Below are 14348 nucleotides of genomic sequence, written 5' to 3' on the forward strand. Positions count from 1 at the left end.
AAAAGCACAAAAAAGAATGAAGCAGTTGGAAATCACAGAGTACATTAAGGCACAAAATAAATCACAGCAAATGACAAGTGAAGGCAAAACTCTCTGCTGGAGGGTGTAAGTAACAAGAACTTTCTTCCCAACACAGAACCCCGTGGGCCTGTGAACAAACCCTCGTGTGGGAGCCCAAGCCTGTGTCCATCAACCCACTGCCCACCGCCTCATTCCCTGCCACTCAGCCTCAGAGACCTCAGGCAGAGGTCAGGAAAAGAGCCTTGTGGTACACTTGGCCAACTTCCGGAGAGCAGCAGTCACACATACGTTCTAAAACCTTCCTGATTTCCTTTTCTAGACTATATTTGTTTTTACGGGGTTACTCTGCAAATGGTTGATAAAATTGTCAAATGGATAAAAGAAAATAGAAAAAGCTCTTCAGTGGTCAGTCAAAAAGATTGTAAAATTTTATTCATGCCATAGATCTACAAAAATAAACAGAAAACTTAAAAGCAGTTGGAAGTTAGTTTCATAGTTAAAAGACAGTAAGTATTCAATATAGAAAATGAAGTTAGAACTCTCTGGCTCTTTACATATGTACTATATATAAGGTATGCCACTACTTCTTTGTGACTTAAGGAGCATTCTATAGTATTTAAAAGGAAATTCTGGAAGAAAACATTGTAACACCTCATGTTTTATGTTTTAAACAGTGGCTTCTAAAATTAAAAACTTTAAACTGTAAAATATTTCATTGGAATCAGCTGGCTTTGGAAGTTTGCTCATGTGTGCTCTTCCCTGAGCCACAACCTGCACTGGTTTTCTTCACTCTTGAGCTGTCATTCCCACCTGGGCTACATCTACTCAGCTCCTGCCCACCAACTAAGACTCTGCAGGCATCTCAAGCAGCTGACTGTTGGGAGTTCAGCTACTAAAAACTGATGCCCCAGAGAATAGGATGCACTGAAATTTGGTTTTCTTAAAAGTCTTTCTCTCAAGGCCAAGGCCAGAAGCCGTGACAGCCCCATGTGGGTGGTGGCTGAGTTCCGGACCCTAAGCCTGGCATCATGGCTCCTGCGTAACTGACCAAGAGTGTGGATGTGGTGCAGTTTTGATTATTTCAATGCTGTTTTCAAAAGGCAGAATGTCTTACTGACCACAGATTACAAGAAAGCCTTTCAATTTTCTTTTTTGACATGTTTGAACAAGCAGATGAATGCAACGTGTTTCACAGAAACCACACAAACCCACGTCAGGTGTGAAATGTTTGTTGTTTTTACCTGACAAGTCAAAACTGTGAGACATGCTAAGTGGCCGCATTGCTGGAAAAAAGAAAACAAACAATAAAAGAAAACAGTTCAGCTGTTAGGAGTATACAGGAAAGAAAGAAAGAAAGAAAGGGCGGAGCTTGCCGGCACACCTAAGCCCCCAGGCTGCTAGAGAGCAGGCCTGAAGGTGGCAGCACCATGCAGGAACCTGAGCCTCCACTGGGTCACTGAGACTTGACATGCAGGGACAACAGAAGGGAAAATGAAGATGAAGAATTGCAGAATAGAAAGCCACAGAAGGATCTTTCACTTAAATATAAAATAGACCCAAAGGAAAAACGGGCAAGTTTTAAAACAGGATTTTAGGGAATGTATACAATGTTTAGAATTTTAGCACACAAATGTAGTAATGTAAGTCAGGGTGAAAATTTCAATAATGTAAGTCAGGATGAAAATTTGGTTTTCTCAATAAAGGTGAAACATTTCAGTTTAACAGTCTCAGGAACCAGCAGCATCACAACGTGTTATATACTGTGTCTTCATATATAAATGACTTCCAAAAAGGGTGCTTGGCACACAGTAAAAAAACCAAAAAAACAATGATTACCATTTCTTAAGATCATTATTTCCGTCTTGTTGAAATAATCTGTTTCTAAAATTTATTACATATCATGAAACCGCCAAAATATGTACTTTAAGTGGGTAAATTTTAGGGTATGTATATTATACCTTACCCAAGCAGGCAGAGGAGGCTGTGAAAGAGATCTGATGAATTTGGTACTATGACAGAGCTACCAACTTTCATTGCAGTCCCAAACCCTGACCAGTACCTTGATGGTACCTTGCCCAGGAGAACACCTCTTCCGTGCCCTGGTCTGTTCTCCTGTCCCTGTTCAGAAACTGTGCAGGGATGCACAGCATTTCAGACACCCAAGTGGTCTTCCTCCCTCCCTCAGGAGGTGCGGTCTGCTCTCCCCAGGCAAACACTCAGCTACCAGGACCTGCAAGGCTCCCCAGAACCCTGGAGGCAGAGTGGAGTCTCTGGTGTCAGTTCACATTCTTTCTTCCATTCTTCTACATCTCTTCACACCAGCTAGCCAGGATGATCTGAGGCGTTCACTATTTCTTTTTGGCTTCCCCCATTCCACAAAGCCCTCATCACAGCCCTGTCTCAGGCAACTTGTCATCTAGGAACAACGCTGCCTTCCTGGCATGACCTCTGGTGGTCTGAGGTGCTGCTGCGGGAGGATCCACTGCAGGAGGGCAAGGCTGACGCACAGGCACACCAAGCAGTGTCCTCCAGGAAGGCAGCCTCTGGGCTCTGTACCCCAACTGAACAGACTGCACTCTTCAGCATTTTTGTTAGTAGGTGATTTCAGGGAATAATTCACATCTACAACCCAAAAGCTGAATATAGCATCCTTCAAAAAAATAGATGTGAAGGAAAAGCACTGACTTATGTCCAGCACACATCTCCACAGGTAGATGTTTTTAAAAGCTGTATTTCATCTAAGGGATCTGCATCTGAGGTGGGGCAAATGAGGCAGCTATTTTACTTAACATTCTTACTGTTTGATGATCAGAAAGTAATATTTTAAGGACTTCCATCCTAACGTAAAAGTTAGGATATAACATTTTTCCTTCCAGTACTGGGGACTGAACCAGGATGCTCTACCACTAAGCCATACCCCCAGTCTTTTAAAAAATTTCTTTAAATTTTGAGACAGAGTCTCACCAAATTGCCCAGGATGGCCTCCAACTTGCAATCCTCTTGCCTCAGCCTCCTTTCCTCCTAAGCATAGGAAAGTGATTAGGGATTTTGTGTTGATGAGAATAATCTTCCACTCACTCTTCAAAAACTATGCATTTCTAAACTCAAATACCATCTACTGTAGATTTTCCTAATTATTAGCAAATAAAATACTACGTATTCTCAAGGTAAAATATTATATATCCTTAATCTTCTCTAACATTTTTCTGCTCTTCTCTGGTATGTGACCATACCTGTGGCTGAAGACTTAAGAAAGCAATGCAGTCACTTCTCAGGGAAGAGGTTCTGTCTCTCCAAGCTCTCTAGCTCAGGAGGACGGACAGTAACTGAGGATTGTGGCAATTAACATGGTCAGAGAAAACAAGAAGGGGCAGGTGCCAAAGTGCCATTTAGCCACATGCTGGAAGGTCACAGCTTTATAAATTCAGTTCTGTGTCATAATTAATGGCAAGATGTTTGTGACACAGTGTTAAATGGAGAGATGGGATACTGTACAGACATGGAATTTGGTTTTCTGACCTCACTTTTTAGATTCATAGTAGATGCAGCTGGCTGATGAAATTATGGGTGACATTTCCTTCTTCAAACATTTAGACATTTTCTCCATTTCTGCACTGGGTTTATACTAGCAAATAAATGGAGAAAAAAAAATGTCATACAAGTATTTAGGGGAACTTTTCTTAGGTTAAGTCTGCCAACCTTATCCAAACTCTCCAAAGCCCAATTTTATTGTTAAAAAATCTATGTAGATCTGTGTAAAAAATGAACTCAAATCCCTTACTTTTCAATTAAGATCACTTGGAATTCTAGAATTCTCACAGAATCACCAAATTTGGAGGTTGTGACCCAACTGTCAAGGCTAAATAAGATACACTCAACAAAAAACTGTTATTTACGTATTCTAAAGTAGGGTCTCTGCCCTGGTTAGGCAGCACCCGAATCTAATTTTTTAAAGAAGTTGAAGAACATATACTGAGAAGAGCCTGCAGTAATCAGTTCACTCCCCACAAAGAAGCGTCCAGGACCAGGGGCGTCACCTGTTCCCTCTGCCAAGCACTGCAAGAAGGAATGCCAGTCTTTCTCAGTCTTCCAAAACTCCGAGGAGGGAAGGAAAAAAATTAAAGATCAAATGAAAATGGAAAACTACAGGCTAATATCTCGGATTAACACAGACGAAAAATCCTTAACAAAACGGCAGTGAATCAACTCTAGCAGCACACTGAAAGGACTACACCTGGGCCAAGTGGGCTGTGACTCTGGGGCAGGAGGACAGCTCACCCTGTGAGAATGGGTCACACCCAGCTAATGTGACCTAGTAGAGTTTGGTAAAACTCCACACCTTCCATGATACAGACTCCCAAGGAAGTGGGAACAGAGGGAAGTTAATCAGCATAATAAGCCCACATGTGAAAAGCCCCCAGGTAACACTCAGCCTGAAAAACTGAACACTTTCTCTCCAATATCAGGAACCAGGCTAGAATGACCATAGCACTGGTGGACCTAAGGAAAACAGCCAGGCAATAAATGGGGACCAGAATTAAAAGGCACCTAGATTGGAAAGGAAGAGGTAAACTGTCTCTGTAGACAACAAGATCTTATATACAGAAAACCCTAACAATGCCACAGAAATTGTCAGAACTAATAAATTTAGTAAAGTTGCAAGACACAAAATCAACTACAAAAACCTGTGGCATTTCAATACATAACAGCAAACTATCTGGAAAGGAAATTAGGAGAATAATCTCATTTATCACCAAGAAGAATAAAACATCTAGGAATACTTGTATTCTAGAAACCACAAGATACAAACGAATGCAAAGACACCTCTGTGTTCAGACCACAAGAATTAATATTGCTAAAATATCTGTAGTACCCAAAGCTAAATACAGATTCAACACAATCCCCATGAAAATTTTAGTGGTAGTTTATATAAAAATAGAAAAGATCAGTTCCAAAATTCATACAGAAAACCGAAGATGAATAGCCAATCAATCCTGAGACAGAAGAGCCAAGCTGAAGGCATTACTCTTGCAGAGGTTCAAATATGATGTTACGAAGTTACAGCAATCAAAACACAGGGTATTGAAGTACAGGCAGACAGCCAGACCCAGGATGGGACAAACCTGCTTAGATGGGGTCAACTAATGTGTGACAGCATTACCAGAACCCACGGTAGAGAAGGTAGGTACAAGCGGTGTCAGGAAAACTGAATATCCACATTCACAAGAACAAAGCTGCACTCTGGTCTTACACCATACACAAGAATCAATTCAAAGTGAAAGACCTTGAAGTACCAAACTCTCATTAAAAAGCAGCGGAAAACCTTTACGACAGTGGTCTGGGCACCGATTTCAGGGATATGACACTAAAATCACAGGCAACACAAGAAAAACGAACACATGGGACTGCATCACACTAAAAGGCTTCCAGTGCCAGCAGAGCCCGGAGGGGAGGCTGGGCAGACACCAGCTCAGAGTCTGCACTGACACTGGACATCAACTCCTCATTTCAAGTTCTCTGAGCCTCCACTATCGATCACTGTGGGAGTGACAGGAGACCAGAGATGGCAAGGCACAGCCCTGCTTACTGCACACTTTCAGAAGAGACCATGAGGTTGCAACTGCAGGAGGGCTGAGTGAGCCCCAGCAGAGCCCATCAGGACGGCTTCTCCAGGGCCAAGACAGGGGTCTAAGACCAGCAGGGGACCCGCTCCACTGCACCCAAGGATCACAGCAGACTCCTTTCCTTTTTAAATAGTTAACATTTTATTCCTAATGCAATAGAAAAGCTTAATTTTCTAAAATTGTGGTAAGAGCGCTTTAAAATGAAATCTACCTTAATCTATTTTCTTTCTCTCTTTTCGGCAGTGCAAGGTAAGTGTCCTACCACTGAGCTACACCCCAGCCCCATTTTAACAAATGTTGAAGTGTGCAATACGTTATTACTGAATACAGATACAATTTTGTACAGCAGATCTTTGGAGCTTACTCATCTTGTTTGATCGATAAGCCAGCCCCTGGCAACCAACACTATGTTTTTCTGATTCTATGAATTTGAGTGGTTTAGAGTCCTACTATTAGTAAATCCATGCAATATTTGTTTTTCTTATTTCACTCAGCATGATATCCTGAAGGCCCTTGTGAAATATGCCTTGTTTTTCGTTTTGTTTGTTATTTTAGTGGTACTAGGGATGGAACCCAGGGCCTCATACCTACTGAGCAAGTGCTCTGCTACTGAGCTACAAACCCAGCCCAGACATTTTTTTATATTTCAGGGGATCCACAGACTTTCCTCCAAGGGAAAAAAACCCTTGGTTCCCTGATCTATGTTGTGGCTCATATAAATGCTTATATGGAATTGTCATTTAGCATGCTTTAAATATTTTTCCTTTCCTTTTTTTTTTTTTTGAAGCAGGGTCTCCCTGTGCCACCCAGACTGATCCTGTACTCCGAGATACCCCTTCTCAGCATCCCAGACAGGGGATCTCCAGGTGTGCACCAGTATACTCAGCTTAAATGTTCAAGAGACAAAGCGTGCTGCCATAAACCCAGGGAGGGAGCTGGGCATGGTGGTACACGTCTGTAATCCCAGCTACTCAGGAGGCTAAGGCAGGAGGACTACAAGGTCGAGGCCACTCTGGGCAACTTAGTGAGACCCTCTCTCAAAAACTAAACTAAAAACCCCAAATAACAACAAAAATATCTCATGAGGGATAAGCTGATAGAACCTTGCTCACTCTAGCTTTGTAACCAGAAGGCACATTAACTATTTTACAGCCCAGTCCCATACTAGGAACACAACAAACAAGAGCTATGGGCCCTGTCACACTAAAGGAGGGTGAGGGCCAAATAGGGAACACTGGTGTGGCCTGAGTGAGGGGTTCCAGAGTGGAAGCGGGGAGCACAGTCAGAGGACACACCAGGTTGGGGAGGAGGCACCTGGTTAGACAGTGGCTGCTGGGCTGCCAATGGGAGCAGACTCAACGGGGCCTGGACAGCAGGCAGGAGCCAGAGTCAACGCTGAGGCCCCTGCCTGGGGAAACAGGGTGAGAGGGCTAGTGGGCAGAGGCCACTCGTGGACACCGTGGTCTGTTTGCTTGTGGGATATGAAGAGGCCCTATCTAGCCAAGAGCTGGGTGCCTGGCCCTGAACTTGAGAGATTTGTGCTGTAGATCGGGAGCTGGAAGATAGCCAGAAACACACCCTGAGGGAAGGTATGGTTGCCCAGAGAGAAGAGTCCAGGGTGGAAACGAGGACCATGAGGAGTGTGAAGAGGCAGAAAGAGAGATGGGGGACAGAATCAGAAGAGTGTGTCTTCCTGGGATTGGCTGCTCCCTGTTCAGACACCACTAAAACCTGTTTTCCTAAAGATGCTTCTCTGAATTCTTTGGGCACCTTTAATTTTACAAATCAGAGAAGAGCTACATAAACAAAAACATCTAAAAATATGGTCTTGCAATAAATCAAAGTCAATATGTGAAATACACATTAAAATATTTATTATTAAAAATAATAACTGGGGCTGGGTTTGTGGCTCAGAGGTAGAGTGCTCGCCGACCATACGTGGGACACTGGGTTCCATCCTCAGCACGACATAAAAATAAAGATACTATGTTCACCTATAACTAAAAATAAATATTTAAAAAATAATAACCATAAAAGAAGTTTGGGAATAAGTGCTACCTAGTGATAATGGGTGCTCTCACACATAACACCCATAATTAGAATGACAGAAATACGAAGTAAGATCCTGTATCTACTATTTACATTCCCAAAACACAACACCCAATCTTTGCAAAAATGTTGCTATTTATGAAATGTTTTTACCACACTCCCATTTCTTACACAAAAGCCACAACGTAGTGGGCAGGATCTTTATTCCCTCTCTGCTAATGAAGGACGTGTACTCAGCGAGGTAAAGAGCCTCTCCGGAAGCCTCAGCGTGGGTCCTGGTAGAGTCCCCTCCACTGGGCCAGAAGGGAAAATCTTCCAGCACAGACTCTGAGTGTCAGTGTGCGTGAGTGACAGATGTGGAGAGGGGGAGGGAGGTGACGGAGAGCAACTGCAGGGATCAGCTCTGCTCAGGGATCAGCCACACAGACATGTCTTTCCCAGAGGTGACCACAAACTGAGAGTGCGAGAGGTAATGGACTCACCCAATCGGCTCCGTCTAATCTCCTCTGGGGACACAGGCCGCAGCTTTCTTTCTGCTTTAATTTCTTCTAATATTCTTTCATGCAGGCTCCGAGGCCGTGGTGGGGTTGGTTTCAGTTTTCTGGCTGAAGCCTTGAAAAAAGAGTATAATGGCTAGAGATCTGGGTGTTCGTGCTTCAACAGTCTTTCCAATATCGTGATTTATATTTCATGGACTGGACTGCTGCTTGATAACCAGTACAAGTCATTAAACATCATGATTCCTCAAGCAACAGGAAGAGCACAGGGTTCCACCGTGCTCTGGTCATGAATGCTCTGCTCCGTTCCCCTGAAGCATCTGTGCTGTTCAAGTCACACCCATAGCTCTGGATGCTTACAGGGCAGGAGTCAGCTGCGCCTGATCATTGCCCTCACTGCTTCCCCAGCTGACGACCCTGACTGACCCACCACAACCTTTTTAGACTATTATTATTTTCTTTACTCTGTGGAAATTAAGGCTCAGAGAGGCCAATTAATGGCTCGGAGATGCGTGCCTAGTGGGCTGCAGAGCTAGTGTGCCTGTTAATTTCACCTCACCCCAGGCTCTTCCTGATGAGTATTCTGACTCTGTGGTCACCAGAAGGAACCTGGTTAACAGAGGAGATAAGAAGGCCGCTGTGCTAGGTGGTAGAAGGGATAGGTACAGCAACAGGGTCCGGGAGGCCTCCTTCCTATAAACCACCAGGCCTCAACCGAGCAGCTGTCCAGCCAGGTCTTGCACCAGAGTTGGGTGTTTTGAGTAAAAACACCCTGATAGCCTCATATTGAATGAGTTTAGTATTTTTCTATGACACTTGGGTTTCATTGTTCTTAAAAGGAAAGCTCAGATACACCAACCACTAGGGAAAGCTGCCTTCTAAGGAGGAGCCCTGGCAGAGAGTAGCTCTGGCAGCGAGGGGAATGTCAAGTTACATACGGGGTTTAAAGGAGGTCTTGACCTGATGAAGTCCAGGATGATCTCATGAGCGCTCTTCTTTAACCGAGGAGGAATGTCGCCATTCACCTAAGGAGACAAAAGGTAAAGACCCAGCTGACCTCAGGATGTACCATGGTGAACTTCTAGGTAGAAGTGTTCCCCAAATGACGATGCAAAATTGGTGAAGTGCAGTTCTGGCTCCCCCAAGGACACATGTCAAATCAATAAAAAGGAGGAAAAAGTCTGTGATTCTCAGCAAAAGTAACTGTGGAACTGAGAAAACACCCACAGTTCCCATTAGTCCCACCATTTTGAGATATTTGAGACACAGCCTTCCAACCAAGTTTCTCAAATCATGCATGTGAACGGAATAAACACTGTGATTATAAAGCCTTTTATAATATAAAAAGACTTCACCTCATATTCTCACCCTTGGAAAAACCAAGGTAGCAGGAAGAACAGGTGACACACATCATATTCTGTAAATGAAACTCTAGTAGTGGAAGAGATGCTGCCCATGTTCCCAAGACCAGAAGGCAGAAGAGTTACTGCAGCCCCAGTTGCCTCTCACTTAAATACTCTAAAATCTTCTCATTTTACAGCAAGAAGTTTTTTTTTTCTAATTCTTATTTTTTTTAAAGAAATATGAAAAATTCTCAGAAAGCCGCAAAAGTAAGAACCTGAACTCAGTCTGACACTCACTCCAGAAGGCACAGCTGTGGCCACTTGGCCACCTTTGCTCCCCAGTCTTGTTTGAACAAAACAGAAACTGAACTGCACCTCCAGGCCTGTGGCTTCTTCCTCCAGGCGCCCTCCCCAGGCCTGACCAAGGCTGGGTGGCCCCACAGCAAGTCTCAGCAGCAATAACCAGCCCAGCCCAGCCAAGCATGTGGCCTGGTGGTTGGGGCTTGGACTAAAGGTAGGAGCTGCGACTTGGAAGCAGAACCCGGGACCTGATATGACAGGGGTTTCGTGTTATATAAGATTTAAAAAAAAGGAGGGCTGGGGATATGGTTCAATCGGTAGCGCGCTCGACTGGCATGCGTGCGACCCAGGTTCGATCCTCAGCACCACATACCAACAAGGTGTTGTGTCCGCCGAGAACTAAAAAATAAAAATATTAAAAATTCATTCTCTCTCTCTCTCTCTCTCTCTCTCTCTCTCTCTCTCCTCTCTCACTCTCTCTTTAAAAAAAAAAAAAATCCTTAGTGTATGAAGCAATGAGAACTTCCTATTACTCACAATGCTACTCCGGAGCAGAACAGCATCTACCTTTACAGCTGATTTTTGTATGCTTTACTCTTCTTCCATCACAGTGGCAAGACGCAGAGAGAGCACAGCTGGCTTAAATGAGGCTGGGTTTGTGAACCCTGTCACCAAACAGCCTCCTCAGTGGCAGGAGCTGCCTCCTGGTCCCTGCAATGAATGAGGGTCAGTAGCATGCTACGGAGGACAGGAGGTGGGGTAAGCACAAGCAGCCCTGTGAGGCCAGTCTTCTGGCAGGGCAGGATCTCCGGGTAAACATCAAGCCTGAACTGCAGAGGAAAATGTGTCCTGCGTGGACACAAACAGTAGACTCAAAATAAGTTACATCAGTTACAGAAACCTGATCTCAATTTTGAGCCAAATAACTTAAACAAACATAAAACTTCTAGTACACAAAAGGATTCCCTTTCAATATTTTAAAACATCTATCCTGAACTCTGCATTGTTTCTGAAATAATTTTTTTTTAGGTAACTGAACTTTAAACAGATAAAGGAAATCTTATTAACATATTTACAAACACACAAGGCCAAAGATAATCTCTTCTCCTATTAAGATATATATCATGGGGCTGGCAGAATAGCTCAGTGATAGAGTGCCTGCCTAGCATGTACAGGCCCCAGGTTTGATTCCCACTCCCCATAGATAGATACAATTAAATTACTGAATTGGTTGTTTAGTTACAAAGTTATAAGCAGATTACATGATAAATTTTTCTCCATGTTTTATTTGAATTTTAAAAATTTGTGAATTGGGGGTACTGCTAGGGATTGAAATGGAGAAAACCATGTTATATGAATATCAAAATTCATAAATGCACATAACACAGACCTCCTGTTTTGATAAGGTACTGGGGGTTGAACCCAGGGGCACTCTACCACTGAGCTATAACCCCAGTCCTCTTTAAACTTTTGAGACAGGGTCTCATTAAGTTGCTGAGGCTGTCCTTGAATTTACAATCCTCCTGCCTCAGTCTATCAAGCTGCCGGGATTATAGGCATGTGACACTATGACTGGCTAAACCTCACTATTATGTAAAAGTATAATACACTAAAAAATTTAAATATATCAAAAAATTGTGAATTACAATAAATACAACTACAACAGAAATATGCTAAGTTTTTACATCTATTTTTAAAGGACAAAGTTATTTGTTAGAAATAACAAAATAAAGCATTCAGCTCAAACATTTTGGGATAAAAAAAAATCAAATAAAATGTTTTACATCTCTATAATTTAATATTCCAAACAATATATAATAGAGTTGAGCCAGTCAATTGTCACATAGTATCACAAATATGCAGAAAGCAGAGAATTAACTGTGGTACATCTATGAAGCCTAAACTTTAGGATTAAACCTAAGACACCATGGCACAGCACCTCAGGGATGCATGGATCGTGAGTGAAAATGGTGTGCACTTACTCTTTACAGAAACATTTATAAAGCCAGGGACAGTGGCATGTGCCTGTAATTCCAGCAGCTTGGGAGGCCAAGGCAGGAAGATCACAAATTCAAAGCCAGCCTCAGCAACTTAGTGAAGCCCTAACAACTCAGTGAGAACCTGTCTCTAAATAAAATAAATAAATAAAAGGGCCATAGATGTGGCTCAGTGGTTAAGCACCCCTGGGTTCAGTCCCTGGTACCAAAAAAAAACAACAACAACAACAACAACAAAAATCCCACCAAAATAAACAAACAAATAAATAAGCAAACTACAGCCACTAGAAAATACTGCAAAGTACTTGCTGTGTTCTAAGCATTTCCTAGGACTATGTATCTTTGTACTTTTTGATACACACTGCAGCCCTATGGGGCAGGTACTTTTACCCACATTTCAAAAATGAGCAATCCAAGGCACAGAAGCAAAACAGGCAGAACCATACGGTCAGAGCAGACCCAAGACTCAAACACTAGTGCCTGCTTCCAGAGCCTCTGCTCTGGGCCACTGCACTTAGCTGCTTAAACACATTAAAGAGGTGCCTAAACTTATTCATAAAAACATGAGATTCATAAATAAGAACACATTTTTACTTGTAGACTGGTAGATAAAGTCTGACTATAGCGTATCATTAGTGAAGAGCCGGGGAAAGGCTTTACTATGCATTTTTGAAAACCTCAGGTGAAAGGACTCACAGGTCTGTTTTCCTCTGTGGCCTCTGCTGCTCGCCACTCTGAGACTCCAGGACACTGCTGCCCACACTCCATGTGCTTGCTCCTGTTCATACTGACGGACTTTGGGTTACGCTCACACTGTTGCTGCTGCAGACAACACTACTGGGCATACTGCTGTACGCATCTTCCAGCACCACACCCTCACAGTCCATTTAAGAAATTGCCTACCTGAAGCTCATGGAGACTTGTCACCTTGCAGAAACTGACTGTTGCACATTTGCCTTGAGATCTAAAGCCACATGAGACTGAGTTTTCTCTCCTGTGTATACTTTGAGGTAAAGGTCAAGATGTACTCTTTTCCCATAAGGAAATGTAATTGAACATATACCATTTATTGAAATGCCATTCTTCCTCCACCTCTTTACAGTGTCACCTCTGTCACCAACCAAATGAACACACAGGTCCAAATGTGTTTCTGCTGTCTACTGACAGTCTGTGGACCATGGGTTCCAATAAGTGGAACCTAGCCCTGCCTTCCTAGACTGCAGAACCTGGGGCCCTTCACTTCTGAGTCCAGTGGGTCTTTCAGGTGGTCTGTGTGCACTGTGGAGGGCCGTGGTGGTGGTGTCTCCATCTCCCTCTGGGAGCCCACTGCTTCAAATCCTCTCCTGCCATCCCTGAGAGAGTCCCTTGCCCACAGGCTGGTGCAATGACCTAATCTCCACGCTCCAACATCTGGACCGCTGTGGGGCTTGCTCCAGGACTCTCCCTCCAGGCCCAACACATCTGGGATGCTCAGTGTGTCCTGTGTTCTATGCTTCTTAGACACACGGAAAAATTCATTTCTGTTCCTAGTATTTTATTTAATGAACACATTGACTGCTTCACTTTGCAGAATGAACATCTGCAAACATCATTATATATAAAATGATCAATCAATTTTTGGTTCTGTGTAAGCTTCTCAAATCCTGTACTTCAATTCTAGTCACACGTTCATATGTAGGGGGCCCCTCGTGTGCATGAACAAAGATCCACCCCCAAGGCTAAACTCCAACCTGCAGCTCCTTCTCTTCTATCACAGTCATACAAAGTTGTTGGGTTCATTTTAACAGAATGTCCCCGTTTCCCTCTTTTTTCCTCTCCTCCTTCCTCCCCTATTCTCCTGCCTCTACTCATCTCCCTTTGCTCATTTATTTGTTCATTTCTGACAGGTTCTTTCTACTTCTACATGAAGGTGAAATTCCCTGTGGCACCTTTATGCATGTAACTAACATGATCTTGCTAAAATGATTCTGCAGTGCCCCTCCCCTCTCTCTTGATCTCCTCCATCTGTGCACTGATCATCCCTGAATCTTCCATTTTTTTCCTCTAGTACCAGCTTCTTTAGGATGGTGGTTTCTTTGACAAATGCTGAACTGGCTCATAAAGTTTGTGGTAGGTGTAAACAGCAAGACCTGTGATGTTTACAGAACGAGGCCACTCTGCTCAGGAACAGGGTCAACTGAGGATGCAGTGCTCCTGTGCCACCGAGGACTCCTCCATTTCATGTGAAATACTAAAACTTAAGAAGGCCTGATCTTTTGTTTGTTTGTTTGTTTTAAATATTTACTTTTTAGCTGTAGTTGGACACAATACTTTTATTTTATTTATTCATTTTTATGTGGTGCTGAGGATGGAACCCAGGGCCTCGAACATGTGAGGCGAGCGCTCTACCACTGAGCCCCAGCCCAGCCTGAAGGCCTGCTCTTCAGGTGGAGGTGTCAGCCTCATTGAAGTACCACATGCGCACACAGAGAGGAAGTAAATGCATGGAAGGGGCTCCACTGAGCCCCCTGCCCAGCT

General features: G+C 43.4%; 1 protein-coding gene across 7 annotated transcripts in view; it reads right to left on the reverse strand.

Moving 5' to 3' along the window:
- The window catches only part of Spire1 (spire type actin nucleation factor 1), a 140555-nt gene that overhangs the window by 25862 nt on the left and 100345 nt on the right, over positions 1-14348 (reverse strand). For 5 of the 7 annotated variants that reach the window (XM_078030472.1, XM_078030468.1, XM_078030470.1 and 2 more), the window contains 3 exons: positions 9130-9216; positions 8177-8306; positions 1263-1304 (listed from right to left, as the gene is read on the reverse strand). In XM_078030472.1, the coding sequence (XP_077886598.1) occupies positions 1263-1304; positions 8177-8306; positions 9130-9216 (259 nt within the window). The remainder of the gene's footprint in view (positions 1-1262; positions 1305-8176; positions 8307-9129; positions 9217-14348) is intronic. The other 2 variants (XM_078030469.1, XM_078030471.1) reach the window with 1 other exon arrangement.

This window comes from Ictidomys tridecemlineatus, chromosome 13, assembly GCF_052094955.1.
Source record: "Ictidomys tridecemlineatus isolate mIctTri1 chromosome 13, mIctTri1.hap1, whole genome shotgun sequence".
In the NCBI taxonomy this organism is placed as follows: Eukaryota; Metazoa; Chordata; class Mammalia; order Rodentia; family Sciuridae; genus Ictidomys; species Ictidomys tridecemlineatus.